A 22,705-nucleotide genomic window follows, 5' to 3' on the forward strand; every position below is an offset into this window, starting at 1 on the left:
ATTTGTCGCTTTATACTTACTATCTATTGCAATATTTCTTGTGGCTGTCATATAAGAAAAGTATCAAGGTAGTTCAGTCCCTGTTATCTTTACAGTAAATAGAGGCTGAGTAAAGGTCTAACTTGCAGGGCTGAATATCAATTGCATTTTGATGGGCTTGGCAAGATATGTAACAACATAATTTTCTCAATGAGGAAGTTTACAGGAAACCACAATGTTCCAGATCAACTCCTCCCAGTAAACTTGCCACGGGATTTTTTTTTTTTAGGGAATGAGTCACTTTAGTACAGAATTTCTTAAGTCTGCCAACTAAAACCATTTCTATAGATATGTCACCTAAGACACCACATACACACAACATAAGTTGTGTGTATGTGGTGTCTCTGTGTGTGGTGTGTATAATTCTCTGTATAAACAGAGAATTATACACACCATATAATAAGTACAGTAAAAGAATTAGAAAAATACATCTGAAATTTTTTTATTATTTAAAAATAAAAATAATTATAAGTTATAAAAAATTTTGAATGATAAATCTTTTAATAAAACACTATAGTAGATGTTGGTTCTTCAACTAAAAAATCAAGATCTTGTTTGATAAAATACTCTTTAAAATTTGTCATAATTTCTCTGATAGTTGCTCTATTCCTTTGATTAATTTCTCGAGGACTCAGATGAAAAGTTTTAAATCCTGAAAGATAGACAAGTACTGCTAAATTCATGGCAAAAGTTTTTATACAGACAGAATAAGCTAAAAAATTAAGAGAAGTTTATGAAAATTAAATATACATAAAATAAGAAACTAAATATACAAAGATATTCTAATAAATCAGCTTTTTATTGTGTTTATACAAATTAGAATTTAATGATTATTTTTTACTATTTTAAATCACTTTTATTTAAAATTTCAACCTCCAAATCTATGGTTTCTTTGCAGTTCCGCTACTAATCTCCACTATTCTCAAACATCTTCAAAAATTATGTCTACAACTGCTGTAGTAACACCAGTAACTTGTTTTGCTGCACAACTAGTAACTTTACTTACTGTAGTAACTTTTTTTATTATATGACTGAAGGAACTTATGACATTTTAGACATTACCATTTTTAATAAGCATATAATTATCTGATGAAATACTCTGCTGTGAACTAATTAACATAATAATATGCAATAAGGCGAATCTTCATAATAATATGCACAAAATGTAGCAAAAGAGTACAGTACCCTAAATGATCAGAATTGAACACTGCAACTGAAATTTTAACTTAGCGTAGATTCACTATGTAGGCTGCTGCATATATGCTATAAGCTACATCTTTGTTAATCATCTGATTTGTTGTAACCAAAATTTGATGTTATTGAAGCTGGGAAAAATTTGATGGGGGAAGAGAGCATGCAGTTTCAGGAATTCTTGACTTACAAAATGGTCAAAACAATTAACAACATCTTAATTGTTTTATTTTCAATTAGAGGAATCTTGCATAATGAATGTGCTGCACTACAACAGACAATCAACAAGAGTTCCAAGAATATCAGTCTCCAGAGATAAGCAATACAACTAAAGACTACAATTTTCACAACTATTTCTGCACAATATTAATTTCACAACTCTGAAAACAATGTGATTTTTTCCTCCTTCTAAAGATCAAACAACATAATTTTTGACAAAGTGGTGGGCCTTCTCACTGACATACTTCTGTACAGAATTGGTTGAATGATGTTTTCCCCAACTGTTGGGATTATTGACTATGGACCTGATGACAGAGCTTGTTTGCAGTGGCCTCCATGGTCCCATATGACCCAATCTCACTTCAGTACCTACTGATCTACCCAATTTGGGGCACAGGATTGAAGCTCATATCTATGATATTGTCACATTGACAAGTTGTAGGGGAAAAATTGTAATAGTCACACTCTTTTATTTCTGATTCATTACTGTAAGTCAAAGTTTTAAACCTGATATTCTTTATATAGATTTTATTATACTATTATATTTATTACATCATAAACAGTTTATATGTAAATCTGCTAAAACTTCAATTTTCTTTTTTAAAAATTCAAATTTATTTTTCATTTATACTGCGATTTATACTAACCATCAGAAAGCAGTGAAACTTTGTACGTTTATTTTTTAAGATAAATAATGAGAGAGAGGTTATTATTGCCTAAGAATTACGAGTAATATCAAATTATTTCAGACCACATCCTTAGATAAAATTTCAATGAAAAGCAAAAAATTATTATCATAATACCAATGTGATACAATATTAAAATTTATTATCAAAATGAAGAAAATGCATTCAAATAACAGTTAACAGTGTAATGCATATCAGTCTGATACTGATCAGAATATACAGACTTGTTTACATGTTTCAAGTAACAGGAAGTGTTTCATTTCAATATTTAACTCAGAAGAAATTCTTCAATTGTAATTAGTTTTTATACACATACTGAAACTTAATATAAAAGTTATACTCTTTTTCCAAAGTGTTGCAACCTACTAAAAATTAGGAATACAGATAAAACAGCTTCAAGTGGTATCATTAAAAATAAATATTACCTTGTTACATTTTTTCCCTAAGTTTAACAGGATATACATTGTATATTGTTAACAGGATGTAATATTTATTAATGAAAATTAATGTTGACTATTTCAGGGAAGGCTTTCATCAGTCATATGTATGTTGATACATTTGACATTTTAGCAGTCTGCATGCTTTTGTTATCATAGCTTACTCTCACAATTTTAATAAAATATCTTATGCTTAATAAGAAAAATTGTTTTTAGTGACCACGTACAGTTTATCTCATAGTGCTGGTACACCATAAATTTCTACTTTAACTCGGTTGGAAATTGTGTTAAACAAATCAATTATTTTGTTTTTCAGATTAAAATATTCAAGACAGTAAGTAATGAAAAATGATTACACTAAATAAGATTTTACAAGATATAATAATTTTATCAAATAGTCTAAGTTCACCTTTTTACTTCCTTGTAAGAAGTAAAGTAAGTACTGTGATCACAATATATTATGGTTTTCAGATTTCAATAGAACATCTAGTAGTGCACCTCCCCTTTTGATTGCAATCAACTGAACCAAAAGTATTCAAAAAAGTCCAATATCCAAAAGATCAAAATTGGATTTTGATCTTTTTCATAACTGCAGTAATAAGCCCTCATTGAGAGGCTTTTCAACGATATATCGTAAGTGGTATTTATTTTTATGGTTCCAGAGTTATAGCCAAATAAAATTTTAGTTAATGAAATACTCGTATTTGGATCTTACAAGGGAAGGCACATCGGTTTGAATCAGATTCTCCTTTTAACTTTTTTTTTTAATTACATATATTGACTTATTAATTATTAATCTATGATTCTAAAAAAAATTTACAATAAATAATTATTCAATAATAACAATAACAAGAAAAATATATGAAAAAATCAGTAATTATTAATGAAATAAAATTTTATGTACTTTCAAAAATGTATACATGTAATTAAATAGGCATTATTACATATGTGTATTGCAACATTTTCTCCCTATTTTCATTTCCTTTTTTTAAACTTTTTTTATTTAAATATATTGATTTATTAATAATTATTATTAACCTCTGATTGTAAAAATATTTCTACGTTAAATAATAACTCAATAACAATAAAAAAAAAATATGGAAAAAATCAGAAGTTATTAGTGAAATAACATTGTATGTACTTTTAAAAATGTGTATGTAATTTAATAGGTGTACGAGATAGTCATGTAGTGTCCACATCAGATTTTTTAAACACACACATATGAATTAGCATACTATTAAATTCTCTTTTCTAAAAAATTTCATTAACTGAATTTGTCTGTCTATAATAATCCCAAAAATGTTAGAGTTCAATTTTATCATTTTACCAGATGAATTGTTGTTCAAAAGCTTCATTCTAATCACAGTAGAGCATCAACAGTTTGAAATACAATAATTTAAAAGGGTCAGCTCATACTACATATTGTATGAGACTATCAGTTAATAATAAATTCTCAATAACTTCCTTTTGTATATGAACCAAACCAAGTTTTTTTTCTACCAAAGGATAATTAATTTGCAATCATAATTTACATATTTACTGACCTACCAAAGTATTTTAATATTTCATTATTTTATTTTAACAGCTAATGTTAAAAATCCTAAATCTGAAATTGAAAATTCTAATTGACCTCAGTATCCTACCACTTCATGTTTTTTATGTTAACCATAAATTTTCTTGTTTATAATGAAATTAAAAAAACAAAAAAAATTATTTTTTCTCGTTTAAAAAATCTTCATATTTTTCAAATATTCAGAATATTTGTAATAACTCATTTATCAGTTATATTTAATATTTTAATTGTAATAAATAAATCAGAATACAAACTTGTGATATTATTATTTCTGAAAAGATTGCAAATATCCCTAATTATTTCCATGCTTCTCAAAACACCATCATATTGAAGAGTACATAAACGCTTACATCTAGTAATAACTTCTAGAAGAAGATCATCCAGCATCTCTCTATTATTTTTAATATGAAAGTGAAGGTCAACTGAAAACAAAACAGACCAGAATAGCTAAGTTAATAATAAATTTTCAATAACTTCCTTTTCTTCATTCTAAAAATATAATTAAGCAATTTAATATCACTTTTCTGGGTATCTGAATGAACAGTTAGTTAATAGTCCAACTGAATACTTGGCCATCCTCAAATGAAGATGGAGATGCGATTTTGCATCTCCATTTTACAGAATTCTGGAGATTGAAAGGTGGTTCCTTTAGGAGGCTTTTATTGAATGACTTTTTAATTTCTATTGGAAAACTAGTTTTTAGTTAACGATTACTTTTTTCTTTAAAGGTAACAATAATGTAGATAATGTTAGATGAATTATACAATGGTGAACTGATTCTTGGTCAATAATTATGGAACACAAATCTGTATCCTATTTTATTTATTCATTAATTTTCTGCCCATATGTGACAAAACTGCTAGAATTAAATTTTCTCTTTTCTTTTTTTTCTTTTTGTATATGAATTCTATGAAAAGATACAACCAGCTAAAAAAAATCCATAAAATTAAAAATTTTAAATAAAATATAATAAAAGCGTAAATTTTGTTACATATATAGATCATATATATGTCAAGCTGTTCACACAAGTAAGCTGACTGAGAAGATTTATGTAAATTCAGGAGTCAGGCAAGGCTCCTTGTATATTGGTGAGACAATCAATGATGTGAAAGTGAAGATAAAAGGAGAGATCTCTTCAAGCGAATTGAGGACTGGAATTTGCTGATGACATGCATTTTTTTATTGCCTGAACAGATTAATTAGTTTAGAAAGGAACCCAACAGATTGAATGAGTCAGTGTCTTAATCATAAAAACACTCCTAACTTAAATTTTGAAGAGAACTGGAAGATCAAAACTGTGGTAGTTATAGAAACAGAATATAATGATATAACTAAGGTAATCAAAACAAAATGTTATTATAAAAGCAGAAGACTAAGGGTGAAGTAGACAAGTATGGTTGTAGGAGAAACGATGCAATGGAAGAGAGACTGTTCTTAAACAGAATAATGAAAAATAAAGCACGAATAATAAGAAAGTCAGAGTAATGTTAAAGCCACCCAAGAAAACTTTAATATGAATTATACAAAAAATATTAATGCTAAATATAACTAAAATGAATTTTAAAAAATTAATTCAGTGCTAAAAACTATTAATCCAGTATTAAAAATTAATTAAAGTAAAAAATACCCAAAGTATTGTTATATTGGTTGATCAAAAGCCGAACAGTGCTGCGGAAATTTCGGCTCCGTCTGTGGTCCCAGAGTGAACCACTATGAAGGTGAAACCTTTCCAAAGGAATACTTGGTGTCAGCATACTGGCTAGTTCTTCATAATGTGAAATGTTTTCTGAAATTAAGCAATTATTTCTGATTCATAATTATAACTATTATTTATTTGTTTTATATTATTTTAACCTATGATATTATTATTAAACTAATAAAGAGTTTTTACACCAGTGCTGAAAGTTCACTTTAATTTATCTTTGTATCAACCAACTTCAGAGAGATCCTGAAAGAACTACTACAATATCCTTCTTATAAGAGGATACCATGAGAAAATGTAAACAGTTTTCCATGGATGTTTACATATACATGATTTTGAATTAAGTACATTTCAATACTTGCTTTATAAGTAGTTATGTCTAATGGTCTCTATGATTTTGATTATCCTTCTTGTAAATAAAGTCATAAATATTTTCTGAATAAACAGTATAACTCATTAGTTAAATTGAATATAAGTACTTAAGTGGTATTTATTATTGGGATCCCAATGATTTTGATTATCCTTGCACATGAAAATTGTTATGAGTATCCTTGCGCATGAGTAAATATTGTCTGAATAAACAGGAAAATTCATTAGTTTGATAACTTTCAATTTCTTTTTGTCATCAGTTTGATATGCTTCTCTATTTATTCCAATTAAAATTTTCAATTTTTACCAGTATTATAAGCCATATTCTGTATTTTTGATTATTTGCTTTTATGAATTTGCACTTTTGCCTCAATAGTATTTACATTTCTTTAAATTAAGTAACCTAAATGCCTTCACATATGTCATAATAAGGATAACCTGATACTTCCATTACACCAGTTATATTTCACGAAGCAGCATCCCGGAAATTGAGTGTGTGAATTAACCATAACATTTGGCACAGAACAAAGCCATGTAACTCACAGTGACTTAACATCACCTACAGTTATTACAAGCTACTTAAACACAGTATAAATTTGGTATAAAAACGAGTGTTTCAGAAAGGATGCAACTCTAGGGTTAAGAATCCGCAGAGATAAATTTTATTTCTCTGTACATGTTAGTTGGCAAGAATGCACTCAAGGTTAGCAGGTTGTAAAAGTTGAAATGTCTTTCTTATTCACCAGTGATCTACCAGTATAAATCACTCTCTATTGTGTTAACTATGTCGTTTTCCAAGGACGACCATGTGTTTATTATTGAGACGTACTGCGCGTATAAATCTTAGGAACGAGTGAAAGACGAGTTGCAAATAAAATTCCAAATTCTTCAATTCCTAAAGAATCGACAATACGTTTTATTAATAAATTTCGTGAGACTGGGAGTGTACATGATCGTAAAAGCACAGGTCGACCATCACTTAAGAGTAGAAGTTCTGGAGGATGTGAAAGAACGTTTGACTCGCTCACCCGGAAAATCGCTCAGTTACCTTCATAGACTGGGCTGTCATCATCTACAGTTTTCAGGGCTACTCTAAAATTACAATTGCTTGCTTATCGCATCGGAGTCGTTCAAAAACTGAAAGAAGTAAACCGTAGAAAACGTTTACAGTATTGTTGGTTTAGTTCTCTTGTTGATAACGGTACTGAAATTTTGGATCGTGTTATTTCAGCGACGAGACACGGTTTCACTTAAATGACTACATTAACAGCCAAATCCGCTGACTCTGGAGCGCTAAAAATCTCCACGCGTTTAATGAATGGCCATTACACGCACGTAAAATTGATGTTCGGTAAGCGATCTCGGAATGTTGTGCAATAGGGGCCTTTATTTATGACAGATATGTAGATGTGTGGTTTATCGTAATTTAATCGAACAGTTTGTTGTCGTGTTCAATTTACACTCACGAGAATTGATTCCAGTACAAAAAGGAACGTGTTATACTGCTAATGAAACACTGGATACGTTATGGAATTTTTTGGCACTCGTTTTTTTATCAAAAGGATTATGGCCTCCAAGATCCCCAGATCTTACACCAGCAGACTTTTACCTTTGAGGGTATTTAAAAAGTAATTTTTTTAAACAATCCTCATACACTTGACGAATCAGGTTAATACTGAAAGTGAGATTTCAAACATTACTGAGCAAACATTATGAAAAGTGGCTGGTAAATGTTATAAAATGTGTATGAACACATCCATTATAAAGTTTTTAAGGTAATTTAAATTAACAAAAAAAAAGTTATATTCTTCTGTTTGTCTTAAAATCTTTATATTTCAGAATTCATAATAATGTTCAACACTATTCAATAATGCCACATTTAAAAAGAATCTGTTTTGCCTTTGCAGTTTTAGTTTTGACTATATTTGACACTAGTTACACATGCCCCATTTATATATATATATATATATATATATATATATATATATATATATATATTTATATATATATATATATATATATATATATATATATATATATATATATATATATATATTTCAACTCTTAAGAGCCTGATAAAATATATAATTTAAAATTCTAAATACTAATTTTTTAAATGAATATATAACTTTTGGAATTAGTTAATTTTGAAACTTGGAAAATTATTTCCAAATGGAAATTTTCTTTAACATGTATTGTCATGCTTACTGAAAAAAATGGGACGTTTCCTGTTGTCATTTCCACTGAGGTAGAGGTAATGTTATCTCTATTGATATATTTATCAGTATGCCAAGCCCGCGAACATACAGATCAGTAATTGGAATGACATACAGAGTTAATAAGTTTAGCAGCTTTCTTTGATCTTAAATGGCTCTGCAAGGCATTTTTTGCAGCTCATCAATGCTATTTTCTCTTGTAACAATGACATTGTATGCATAACACTCCAAAAATCTGGTCATAGTTCCAGTATCCAGTAGAGTTCTCCCTGTTCTACATTATACTGCTTATAAATGTCATTCATGAAAGTTTTACAAACAGTAATGGGCTTAGTTACTTCATCCTTTTTTTTCCCAAAATGGAGAACAAATTTCTCAATTCAGCTGCATATATTACACATTTGTAAGTCATCATAGACCCTCGTTTTGATGTACATAATGTGTTGAAAATTCCTTTTTTCTGAAATGTTTTTCACGGTTCTCTTAATTTAACAGGTTGAAGGGAAACTTGACTCTGAAAACAGCAAAAATAGATTTATCTGATAATTACTGGTAGTCATCAAATGAAGGGTTACAATATTGTCATCAAGTGATGTACGTTATTTGAAATCAGTTTGTGCCTCTCTTAGATTATGTTCAACTAGTGTTTTAAAGTATTGGAGCTCCAATTTGATAAATTCTCTCCTTTCAATCATCAACAAGTTTTTCCTTACATCATACTAAGATCCTTCATCAATATTGTTAATATACTTTACAAAATTTAAACCCTTTATTATAGAATTTTAATCAAAATATATTATTTAAACCACTATAAAAATATCATATCACTGTATAAACAAATTATGAAATTAAATAATGATTAATTCACTACTTAAACTCAAAGCTTGTGGGAATATGAAATAGCAATACATAAAAAATGACATCTAACCAGGATTCGGACTCTGTATCTTATGAAAGGCTGAAATATAAGCCACTTAGCTATGGAAATGTAAAATATGATTAGTTCTAACTACAGGGAAATTTGCTTCAATAAGGTAATTTCCTAAGCATTGCCCTGTTCTTCTTACATTAGTGTTCTGTATGTTGGCACAGCAGTTAAAACTAGTTATGTTAAAAATTTCATATTGTTCGAGCATTAAGTTCATTTTTATGTTTACTATATGTAAATTTTTTAAATGTTTGTATATGTAGTCAATATGCCTACAAGCGACCATGATGATGATGAGGTAGAGTGTGTATACGAAGAGATTGATGAAGCAATTAAACACGTATAAGGAGATGAAAATTTAATAATAGTTGGAGATTGGAATGCAAGCATTGGAAAAGGCAAGGAAGGAAATATAGTGGGTGAATACGGGCTGGGCAAAAGGAATGAAAGAGGGGACCGACTTAGAGTTTTGCACGAAGTATAATTTAGTAATTGCCAACACCCAATTTAAAAATCATAATAGAAGAATATACACTTGGAAAAAGCCAGGCGATACTGCAAGGTATCAGATAGATTATATCATGGTTAAGCAAAGATTTAGAAATCAACTCGTTGACTGCAAAACTTACCCTAGAGCAGACATTGATAGCGACCATAATTTGGTGATAATGAAACCTGAAGAAAAGGTGTCAGATTAACCGGTGGAATTTAGAGAAGCTTGAGGAAGAGGAGGTAAAGAAGATTTTTGAGGAGGACATCGCAAGAGGTCTGAGTAAAAAAGATAAGGTAGAAAATGTAGAAGAAGAATGGGAGAATGTTAAAAAGGAAATTCTTAAATCAGCAGAAGCAAACTTAGGCGGAATAAAGAGAACTGGTAGAAAACCTTGGGTTTCAGACGATATATTGCAGCTGATGGATGAACGTAGAAAATGGTGTTATAGAGGAAGAAGAGGAAGTTGAGGAGGATGAAATGGGAGAAACAATACTGAGATCTGAATTTAAGAGAGCATTAAAAGATTTAAATGGCAGAAAAGCTCCTGGAATAGACGGAATACCTGTAGAATTACTGTCCAGTGCAGGTGAGGAAGCGATTGGTAGATTATACAAACTGGTGTGTAATATTTATGAAAAATGGGAATTTCCATCAGACTTCAAAAAAAGTGTTATAATCATGATATCAAAGAAAGCAGGGGCAGATAAATGTGAAGAATACAGAACAATTAGTTTAACTAGTCATGCATCAAAAATTTTAACTAGAATTCTATACAGAAGAATTGAGAGGAGAGTGGAAGAAGTGTTAGGAGAAGACCAATTTGGTTTCAGGAAAAGTATAGGTACGAGGGAAGCAATTTTGGGCCTCAGATTAATAGTAGAAGGAAGATTAAAGAAAAACAAACCAACATACTTGGCGTTTATAGACCTAGAAAAGGCATTCGATAACGTAGACTATTACAATGTTCAGCATTTAAAAAAAATTGGGTTCAAATACAGAGATAGAAGAACAATTGCTAACATGTACAGGAACCAAACAGCAACAGTAATAATTGAAGAACATAAGAAAGAAGCCGTAATAAGAAAGGGAGTCCGACAAGGATGTTCCCTATCTCCGTTACTTTTTAATCTTTACATGGAACTAACAGTTAATGATGTTAAAGAACAATTTAGATTCGGAGTAACAGTACAAGGTGAAAAGATAAAGATGCTACAATTTGCTGATGATATAGTAATTCTAGCCGAAAGTAAAAAGGATTTAGAAGAAACAATGAACGCCATAGATGAAGTCCTACGCAAGAACTATCGCATGAAAATAAACAAGAACAAAACAAAAGTAATGAAATGAAGTAGAAATAACAAAGATGGACGACTGAACGTGAAAATAGGAGGAGAAAAGATTATGGAGGTAGAAGAATTTTGTTATTTGGGAAGTAGAATTACTAAAGATGGACGAAGCAGGAGCGATATAAAATGCCGAATAGCACAAGCTAAACGAGCCTTCAGTAAGAAATATAATTTGTTTACATCAAAAATTAATTTAAATGTCAGAAAAAGATTTTTGAAAGTGTATGTTTGGAGTGTCGCTTTATATGGAAGTGAAACTTGGACAATCGCAGTATCTGAAAAGAAAAGATTAAAAGCTTTTGAAATGTGGTGCTATAGGAGAATGCTAAAATCAGATGGGTGGATAAAGTGACAAATGAAGAGGTATTGCGGCAAATAGATGAAGAAAGAAGCATTTGGAAAAATATAGTTAAAAGAAGAGACAGACTTATAAGCCACATACTAAGGCATCCTGGAATAGTCGCTTTAATATTGGAAGGACAGGTAGAAGGGAAAAATTGTGTAGGCAGGCCACATCTGGAATATGTAAAACAAATTGTTAGGGATGTAGGATGTAGAGGGTATACTGAAATGAAACGACTAGCACTAGATAGGGAAACTTGGAGTGCTGCATCAAACCAGTCAAATGACTGAAGACAAAAAAAAAAAAACATGTAGTTATTAAGAGGTGATCAAAGGCTGTTGATTCTTATCAATGAATGAATAAAATTTTACTTTCCTTTCAGTTGCGGTGTATAACCCTACACCTATTTCTTCTTAAATCTACATTTTAATATGCTATGCGGTGTAAAATCATTTGTTACACATTATGATGCTTCCTCTAATATACTTGTATCCCCTCCCTCCAAATTTTTTTTAAGTCTCATTCCTTGTCTAAGTGTGACATATTTTCTTTATTAAAGAATCTTTTGAGGAATACCCTTACTAATAGAAAAATAATTATTTAAAGAAGCAAATAATGTGGAGCCAACTGTTAAATTGTAAATTTAAATTCTCATGGACAATGTACAATAGAGGTAGAGGTAGAAAGAGTACATTATAAATTAATGTGACTTTCTTTAGTTGTGTGTAATGTTAATAATGACAAGAGTAATCCTCATAATTAATTAAATTGTGATAGTAGCCTGACACATATAAACATTACATCTAATGACAATAAGGAAGCGAATAAATGAGAATGCTAATTTGCATAAGACACTATTGTCATCTCCAGTAGATTGGTGTCAGGCATGAAATATAATAAAGTTAAAAAATGCAATCTCTCCCACCTTAGTCCAAAAACAAATTGTAGGGAGAAAAGAAACTAATTAATATTTTAAGCTTTTGGAAATTATAGTAATTGAAATATTTTTAAGATTTAATGGGGCTTTAGTTAACTCCACACCAAAATCAATAATGGTATATTCATTGGTCTGTAAAACTACTAATAACTTGAACCAATAAAAAAATTTTATTACCAACTTTAAAGAAAACTTGTATATTCCGACAAGAGTTTTTCAATATATTCCATACATTATCTGTCAGTGGTTGATGCCAGTTTTTAGATGCAGATACTATAATGTTTAGTTTGGAAAGATTATGAGAAGCATTTGATAATGCTTGTATTACTTCATCTGATAATGCATGGTAATCTATGCTTAAATTAGTTAAAGCTGACATACGATTTAATGATTCTAAAAATCTAGGACTGGAATGCGAGGAATGCAATTTTTTGAATGCGTTTCGAAGATCTAAATTCTTCAAACAATTGCCACACGATTCGGCCGCAACAAACACCAATCTAAGAACATCATTTGGACGAACATATGCATTTATAATACGGAAACTTCTTAAACTTCTCTGGCAACTGTAAAAATACATACATTTCTTTAGGATTAAATACATTTTATGTATTTGTTATTGATTAATGATAAACAAATTTTATTTATGTAAGCTGAAATAAAGACACATTCCTTTTGAATAACTCATGTTATTCAATACCTGACTGGAATACAATAGAAATACATACATTCTGAAGATATTTTTAATGTCTATTATTTATTAAGTTGTATTAAAATTCTCATTTTAACAGGCAAGAACTTTTACAATATAAATCAGTATTAAATTTTGAAATTCATTGATCACGCATAATATATTTTTAAAATTATTCAATTTCCAAATAATCCAAAGTGTTGTATAGTTTTTTTATTGGTCATAGTACACATAACAGAGTTGACCTTTGCACACACAATCTCAAAAAAGTGGGACAATACATACAAATATTAACCACAAAATTCAAATATTACATTTAGTATGTAAAAGATGTACACTCAACATGTCCAAGCAGTAAAAAAATCACGAAACCATTAAACTTGAAATAAACAATATATTAAATTAACAAACAAAAAAGAAGATTCAAACTTATTTGATCATGTATTACAAGTATGCATATGTATTACCTTTCCAAAGCACAGTTTCTTTATGGTTTGTATTGAAATAAGTCATCATTTTACATCTTTATAAAATGTTAATATTTTCATTTTAATAAATGATTTAATGGGTGAAAAGATTTTTAATTCAAATTGAAAAGTGAAGGTTGAAAAAACTGCCAGGGTTTAATCACACAATAATCTTTATAATAATCAGGGTGCCACATAATCTTCAGGCAGGTGTATCTGTAATTCAAGGCAGGTAATACAGATTATAATGAAAACACACTTATCAAACAACTTTTCTGCCAGTTATTTACACCATTAAGAGCTCCTCACTAGTTTCTGAACAGCAAGTAGCTTACCATTTGTCAGATGAAGAGATGCTAGTTACTGGTCCCAAAGTATGAGCTGTAGGTACATTTGAAATCCCACTTTAAATGCAAGCCTTCATTTTGTTTTGTTTTGGATTGACCTCAAAACTTTTACAGCACTGTAAAAGTTGTGATACATATCACAACATATTTAAAATGTTATTGTACTTCCAGGTTAGATAAATTCTCTCAGAAATAATCCACTTCAAAAGCGCTGAACGTTTATATATGTAATGTACATTTTTTTTTTTTTTTTTTTTTACTGTGATTCTTATGGCATTACATTTCAGCCAGGCCTAAAATTGAAACTGTTTACATTATTTGTAAATTTAATATGGTAAGATCATAAATTTCCCTTGTGATGAGTAGAACAATTTAGTGAAAAAGAAAATATTAAGAAAGAGTTTATATATAAACATGTCATGATGCACACAGTCTTGTAATCTCTATTATTCTTTTTTGTACTCTGAAAACTGAGAGTACAAGTACGGTTTTATTATAGTTGCATCACATTCAAGGAAGTATTTAATGAGTATACATCTTATATTAAAGACTACAGCAGTGAAGAGTATAAACATGTATTTATTTATTGTGGAAAACACTAAAGATTTGTTTTGTGTAATTGTCTTAGCAGGTATCAGAAAAAAGAGTGTAAGTTTAATTACATCATTCAGGAGAAAAGTCAGGTAACTATTCGCATTGGTTAATCAAACATAGTTTTCAAAATTGCTAAATATAAATGCTATCAAATTTAGACTTACTTCTGATATTAACAAACATTTTTATTCATCATGAATGGAATTATTCTACTTCATCTATTTTAAGTTTTGGCTGAAACCTGCCATTCTTCATTCTTAGTCCATGAAAAACTTTCCACTTGGTCTGCTCCTTCCAGTCATTTCCATACATAAGGTTCTCTGCCATGTGGTCTGCCTCTACTGTATTTTCTTTCTACTGGCTATTTCTATAATCTGTGATGTATTATTTAATTTCTTCAGTTCTCTGCCTCCAATTTTGTGAATCTGTATCACTTGTTGATCTGCAGATGTTTATTTTCAAATATTCTCAGTTCCGTTTTTGAAATTTGTTATTGTTTATCTGTATACATCACTAATGGGAGTATGGCAGTATGGTATAATCTCATTATATACTAAATTTTTACACATAACTTTAGTTAGAATTTAACATTATTGTACATCAATTTGAAATAATTAAATTATAAATAAGTTTCATTGAAATCAGATAGAAAATATTTTTAACATAAAAATTATAAATAAAAAAAAACCCTACATACTGCTTGTGATTAGTAGTTCTGTATGTTGTAATTGAAGTCGCATTAAAATCTTTAATTACTGATTCCTAACTAGGAATCTGTGATAATAATCAAGATAGGTTAATATTTAATTTAAGTTAAATTTTGTTCAGTATTATAAGTAAACATTGATAAATAGAGATCAACTTATTTTTATTTTATATTTCTAACAGACCTGGCAATGCTTCGTTACTGCTAGATTTGAGTATATGATACACAACTGAAGTTTGATAAAACATTAACAAAATGAACATTACAGAACTTCACAAAATTTAACCTTTCCCCCTATCCCTTTCTTCCTTTCATTTTTCCCCCATTTTCATTTTTACCAATTCCCTTTCCCTTTCCATCCCCCTTTTCCCTCTTCTTTTTTCTTCTTTCCCCTTCTTCCGTTCTACCTTTTTCAGATTTTTCGCTTTTTCCTCGTGCATAAATCGGTCCAGTAGTTTTTTAGTGTATAGTGGGACACACATATTGGAAACACTGAAATGGAATTGTAAAATATTTTGTATAGCATGTGCTGCTTTTACGTCCAACAGGGTACTGTTTTTCAAAAAAAGGATGATTTTCTTTTTCACAGGTGTGACATCTTAGGTATATAAAAACACATGCGTATTCGAATGGAACGTGTCAAATTTCAAAGCAATCGTTGAAGAACTTTTGGAGATTTAAGATTTTGAATAAATGAACATTTACATTTTTATTTATATAGATTTCTCATTTTAGATCAGTTCAAAAAAATAATATATTTACGAATTCAAAAGTAAAGACAAGTTAATGAATGCTCAAGCAAACTTTTGGGAGGAGGGGTTGGTATTTCATTTAGAAGATAATAAATTTATCATATTTCTTTATGTTTATAATAAATACTGATAAACAAAATAAAATGAGTTTAACAAAGCAGAGTTTCATTTTGCATGAAAAATATTGTCATGCCAAGTCTGTTTGAGTCAATTTATCTTTATAATTTTACAAAGTAACAAAATCCTCCTGATTTCTAGTACCCTTATCTTACACAAAGTACTAAGGTAGTATTTAATCTCTTAATATTCTCTTTTCCAACACATTTCATTACCTTTGATTACACTTATTTATTTACAAACTAAATTTCTATCTTAGCAAAATAGCTCTTTTACTTCAGCTTATAAAAACAATGTTACACTTACTCCTAGTCAACATTTTTTTTTCCTTGGCTAGCTTACTCCTCTCAAATTTTTCCTTCATCACCTCTTAATAATTCTTTTTGTTTCTAAAAATAACAGACGATTGTGTCACTTCTTTCTGGACCCGAGCTTCTCAAAAGTTTTTCTTAAAATTTTATTCTGTCCTACATTATCAAATGCTTTTTCCAGATCTACAAATGTATTTATAGAGATTTTATTTCTTCACCTGTATATTATCCTGGTACATATTTTTGCACTGTGATCATTTAATTTAATGATTAGTTCTCACTGTTATCTTCTTCCATTCTTTATCATAACTACAAAAACACACTTTTAAAAATCTAAGAGCGAGATTATATTCGGTTTGTATTTTACAATACCACAATCATTTCAGTTCATATTTCAGTTGCATAGAATATTTTTAATTATATTATGAATTAATTTTAGTAGAATTTTATGATGTTGTTATTTAGAGATACCATCAACAAGATCAGTTTACATAAATATATTGAAATATACATTTTAGCATATCCTAAAAAGCATGTGTCACTATTCCTAAATAAATTAGTTATATTAAAAAGACAAAAGTACAAAATTTAAAAAAAAATTCCCCAAAGTGATAAGTGATTATCACAGAAAAGTCAAAAAATAATCTAATACTGTGATGTAAAGCTATATGTTCACTGAATGCATCGCTTACAACTGTGAATATAGTTAAGTCTTTCAAAGAAATTAAATGAGTGATAACATTAAAAGTAATTATAACACTTTATAAAACTTACCCTAGAAACTGCACTAGGGCAATATTAACTTTATGTCTATAAAGCCATTTGTAACAGAACCCAAAATCTCTTAAAGTAAGTTCTTGTAATTGGACACTTTTAATCTCAAGGATATTAAGGTACAGTATTCCTGATTCCCTCTGAAAAACATATGGTATTTGAGGCTGAGACCAAATAAGTTCTAATCGTTTTGTATGATGACCAAATTTTATAGCAATTTGTGGTAGTTCATTGTTTAAAACATAAACATCACGATCAAAATAAAATGTCATATTCCTCCAAATAGAAGGTGAATTGAGTGCACTGGCCCAAGACAAGCACACTCTGCCTGCTGTTAATCTGTCGCTTGGCCTTAAGTAACTGAAAATCTGGGCTATAATGAATTCCGGTAAACATTCCCATTTTGCTACGGCCATCGCTAGAGGCCCCCATCCCAGTGAAAGATAATGTACTGTAACCTAGCAACATACAATATATAAGTTAGTAATTAGTTATTATTGCTAATAAACACTAATTTTATAAGTACAGTAATCATGAAGAACAAAATTATTACATGCTATCAGTAAAAACATTAATTTGGGTGTGCTAGAAAAATAGAAGCAAATTGATAAATTAAAAATAAAGTGAAATACTGGAGAAAATGCTGAAATATTTTCTCTAAAGGGAAAAATAAAATTTATTTTTAATTTTTAGTATCAATGGGGTGAATACTACATACCTACCTCAATGCTGTTTTAGAAACTTTGAATAAACCAATAGAGAATTATGAAGAAAAATGTACCAATGTCAAAGGATGTAGGAATCAAAAACAAATTCTTAACTGCTTATGCGAAATTGTGCATTTCATAGCAGTGATCAATTAATCAATAACATGAAAAAATCAATGACATGATCAATAGAGAGGAACCAGGAAACAAAATTGTTTTTTCTGATTTTCTTACAGAAAAAAAGGTTTCTTTATCAGCCATTGGGTCAAGTTAATAAAACGTAGCAACATAGTAGAAACTAGGGTATAGTGGTAGCTTTAAGTCAAATCAAAGTGAACAAACAAATACTATATCTAGGTAGTTATATCTACTCTGACAGGAGTGGTAGCCAGCAAAACTGAAAAAACAACTACAGGTAAGCTGTAACTACAATGCAGCAATAACTATCATACATGTTGCAACTTGTTCGTTGTTCCCTCTGCCTCCTACAGTGCACTGCCACTCCCTTCATGTCAATCTTAGCTCAGTGTGCAGATTTAGTTCATAAGAGGAAGCTCCTTCCATTGTTCTAGAATGCTCATCTTATTTTAAGTCGGATGAAGAATTTAAGTTAGTTGTAGCCACAATGATGTTTATGACTTTCATGACAGGAAAATTACATCCCAAGAAAAGCCATAAAAATTGGTAGGTGCAAAGAGCTATTAAGGTTTGAAAATGAAAATGTAGATCTTCTAACTGAAGAATTTTTACCTAAATCTCAAGGAGGTGTTCTATCACCCAGGAAAAAAATGGAAATTGATTTTAAGATTCCTTGATGACCCAGGTTTCCAGAGTGGGATTGCACTGGACTTCGGTGTTCATCCTTCAAAGACTGGCCTAAATTCTCCTCTTTGTTGGAGTCCAGACTGGAGATTTTTTTCTCGAGACCTTGATGGCCTGTTGTTATATATCCTGGCAGAAAATTTCACCTCTGCGGTGGTGGCGGCAGCTGAAGCCGCCATTCCTAGAGGCACTGGCCAGGAACGTATATCTGGTTAGTGGTCTCGGAATCTGACAGCAATGAAGAAGTTTGTGAACCAACTCAGAAGGGCTGCAACGAGAGGGTGAACCTGATCAGTGTGTGGCCCTAACTGCAGATTACTGCAGAGCGGGTTAGGTACTTTCATAGCATTAGGTTCTCCAAGCATAATTCCTGGTGCTCCTTCATTCAGGAGCATGGGAATGGAGACCCTTGGAGAATTGTGTATAGAGCCCTTGAATATGAGCACTGGAAAGATGTCCAACTGTCAGCTTTGTCAACCTGTGAGGGTGTGGTAATTGATAAGGACTGTGTCCGTAATATTTTGCTGAATGATTTGTTCCCAAATGACACTATGGTGGGTGAGGTTTCATACCACCGGCGTGTCAGACGGGAAGTCGCGAATTTCAAGACCGATATACAGTCCTATGAGCTCACTGAGGTGGAAGTGCGCCAGGTGATCTATAGCATGGCATGGCACAAGGCCCCAGGATATGACTGTATCTCAGTGGAGCTTCTCGTCCGAGAGCTTCCTGTAGTCCTTGGTCCTCTAACTAGAATATAAAACAGGTTGCTCTTCGCCAGCTGTTCAATCAGAATCAAGTTTTATAAAAATAACTTTTTCTATGAGGTCTGGAAGTAAACCAATAATATAATTCCCAATATCTATTCCATTTATAATAGGTTTAATGAAGTTTCCTCTATCAGTAGTTGTTGATTGCACCTTTATGAAACAATTTTGATATTGATTTAAACAATATTACTACCAGTGGAGGTAGGGAATATTTTATACCAACCAGTGAATAATTTTTTTACTTCTTAAAAATGTATGACGTATTTCTAAAAAAAATCGAACTGATCAATCTACAGACAACAGAGCATGCATTAAGTTCAAATGGCACACAGCTGAGTCGCATGACATCCCGTCCCTACATTCCTGCCTCCAAGTCAACTGTGGACCCCTTAGTCGAGCCTTGGCCTTCGTCCGTATTGCTCCTTTAATTACAAGCCTGTTGGAAAAATGTTGAATGTTTTAAAAGAACAACATGTAAATGTGAAATTTCTTGTGAAACTCAGAAAATCCGCCACAGAAACTTATTCTTTGTTAAAAGAAATATATGGTGATGAATTTTGATCACGCACTCAGGTTTTTGATTGGTTAAATGGTTCAAAGAGAGTTGAGAAGAGATTGAAGATGAACCATGTCTAGAATGACCATGTTTATTGGCATCCATGGGGTTGTGTATGTAAATTGGGTACCTAAAGATCAAACTGTGAATCAGCAATACCATTTTGAGGTCCTAACTATTCTTTGTGAACGAGTAAGAAGAAAGCAACCTGATTTGTGGAAAAACAATCCACATTTGTCTTTATGGATTCTTCATCAAAACAATAGCCTGGTCCATGCAGAATTGTCTGTCAAGATGTTTTTGGCCAAGTACAGGATCCCTGCATCGGAACATCCACCCTATTCACCAGACCTTGCCGTATATGACTTTCTTCTGTTCCCCAAGGTGAAATCAGCACTGAAACAAATAAGATTTGAGACAGTTCAAGCTCTGAAGGACAAAGCAATGAAGACCCTGAATATCAATAATGTATCAATGTACCACTAATTTCTCTTCAATTTATCTAAAACAGTTTTCAAACTGCTTAATTGTTAATATTCTTCTGTAATAATACCACATTAGGTTCTGAATAAGATTAACTAATAGAAGAAAGATCAGTCTAACACAGCAAAAGTGCAACTGGTAGTATATAAATCTGTTGTTAGTTATTATACATTAGTAATAATACATACTTTAATTAAATGTTATATAAAATTCAGAATCACAAAAAAATATTGTGGGTAGAGCTGTGCTATTTATATTTTTTGTAGATAGACCATCTTTTCTCATCTCCCACCTTTTTTCCTTTGTTAACCCTGCCTTTAACATTATTTTTCTTTGCATGTTGGGTCTGACCCTACTAGATTCTCTATATGATGGTATTTTTATGCTATATTGATAACTGATTCTTAAGTCGAGCGCCGCCAGCCGTACGGTAAACATGTCACTCGATCGACACACGCACGCGAACACACGCGCAGGCGCCGCCTCCCGGTGCCGGATCTACTATGAGAACCTCTCTCCATCGCGGCGATGCCTCGGTGATGTTGCCTTGACGACCGGATCATCCTCGAGGTGCGTCCCACATTTTTTTTTCACTTCTAATATTATTCACTTTTATTTAATTCTACCGCTCAACTCTGACGGACCATCTTGACTTCTAAACAGTGCTACCAGTCTTTTAAATATTACTTCAATAATTTAATACAAAATATATAACCAGGATGGTAACACTGACGGGCTACGGTGCCACAATCCAAGATGGCCGACCACCGCCATCTTGATTTCGTGACATTCCAAGACGGCGGTTTTGCACCATCCCCTCCTAAACAAAACTGGATTTATTCGGTTACAACTGACTTGGTGAGTTTTTTTTCCCGGTGGATAAGGTTTAACCGTTGACAAGAAAAAAAAAAGACTGATTAATGTTTTTTTTTAGAATTCGCACTCCAGTGCACATGCGCCGACTCGAATTCCAATGCCGCGATTGGTCTCGACGGGACGTGGCACATTTGGCCCGCCGACCTCAGACCGCGTCAGTCGAGCGCCGCCACCCGCACGGAAAAATGTCGCTCCGTAGAAGCCGCCTCCTGGTGCACCTGGACGTTGGTGGTTACCTGGACGACCAGGATCATCCTTGAGGTACGTCTAAATTTTTATTCACACACACACAGACAGATGTGACGTTATAACTCAACGTTAGCGATCGCTGCGGCGATTACAGACACTAACAAAACGTCACAAGGTGGCGGCTGGTCCGTTATAATTGTTTTCTTGTTGACAACGACTTATGTACAACTAATTTCACTTGAAATGTCAGGGAGCCACTGTAGCTGATTGGTGTAAGGCATCAGTCAGTTGCGGCACGTCATGACACGGTTTGATTCCTAGCCGACCGACCAGGGTTTTTTTCACTTAATATTATTTATTTATTTAATTCAAACCAACCGCTACACAGCAGCTGTTCATCAGTGGTATCAACCTTTGAATTAATTATTATAAATAATATTCAAAGCGAACATATTACTCAAGTTGGCAAGTGGGAATTTCCCTTTTCCCTCAGTGGGATATTTGAGATTCCGCTGTGGACGGAGATAGTGGTGGACGGCGACACTAGCGTTCCCTGCGGAAGCAGGGAGTGCTATTGGCGCCGTTGCTACCAACCTTTGAAACATTACTTTAGTAATTTAATACATAACATATAACCAGGGTGGCAACACTGACGTCACAATCCAAGATGGCCGACCACCGCCATCTTGAATTCGTGACATTCCTATTTGGCGCCCGTATGCCTATTTCCGTACTGCTCTTATCTAAAGGATGCCTTCAGAGCAATGTTTTGTGTCCCCTTCTTTGGATCTTTGAATTCGATTCGATGTTGCTTTTAAAGTTGCCACAACAACATGTGGTTGTGTCATCGTTTATACTGACGACGTGCTGCTACTGATTGACGGGGATTCGCGTAACGAAGTAGAGTGCCTAGCTGCTCGTGAGACACTCAGACTCACAAGATGATTTTCAGCCCAGAGAAAACCGCATTGATGTTGCTTAAAGGCCGATTGGCTTTACCTTTACTGAGTTCACCGTGGGCCCAGTGACTCCTCTTGCTGGCTGTTATAGGCGGTTACAGAACA

At 31.8% G+C, this 22,705-nt stretch overlaps 1 protein-coding gene across 1 annotated transcript; it reads right to left on the minus strand.

Moving 5' to 3' along the window:
- Positions 1 to 479: 479 nt before the first annotated feature.
- Positions 480 to 17,690, minus strand: LOC142318177 (F-box only protein 39-like). The gene is made up of 5 exons (XM_075354726.1): positions 17,239 to 17,690; positions 12,657 to 13,045; positions 5,773 to 5,931; positions 4,400 to 4,567; positions 480 to 691 (listed from the first exon to the last, which is right to left on the minus strand). The coding sequence occupies exons 1-5, from the start codon at positions 17,652 to 17,654 to the stop codon at positions 540 to 542; spliced, it is 1,284 nt and encodes a 427-aa protein (XP_075210841.1). The 5' UTR covers positions 17,655 to 17,690; the 3' UTR covers positions 480 to 539.
- Between the last annotated feature and the right edge of the window lie 5,015 nt (positions 17,691 to 22,705).

The sequence above is a fragment of the Lycorma delicatula genome, chromosome 1 (genome assembly GCF_047948215.1).
Source record: "Lycorma delicatula isolate Av1 chromosome 1, ASM4794821v1, whole genome shotgun sequence".
Lineage (NCBI taxonomy): Eukaryota > Metazoa > Arthropoda > Insecta > Hemiptera > Fulgoridae > Lycorma > Lycorma delicatula.

Bases quoted from the DNA above. Each gene is read 5' to 3' on its own strand.
- LOC142318177 (XM_075354726.1), bottom strand. From the start codon at position 17,654: ATGGCCGTAGCAAAATGGGAATGTTTACCGGAATTCATTATAGCCCAG. The intron at 5,932-12,656 runs GTAATAAAATTT...GCTTAATTTCAG, and splicing joins ACAAGTTTTCTTTAAAGTTG to AAAACATTTCACATTATGAA. The intron at 692-4,399 runs GTTTGTATTCTG...TCTATCTTTCAG, and splicing joins CAGAAATAATAATATCACAA to GATTTAAAACTTTTCATCTG.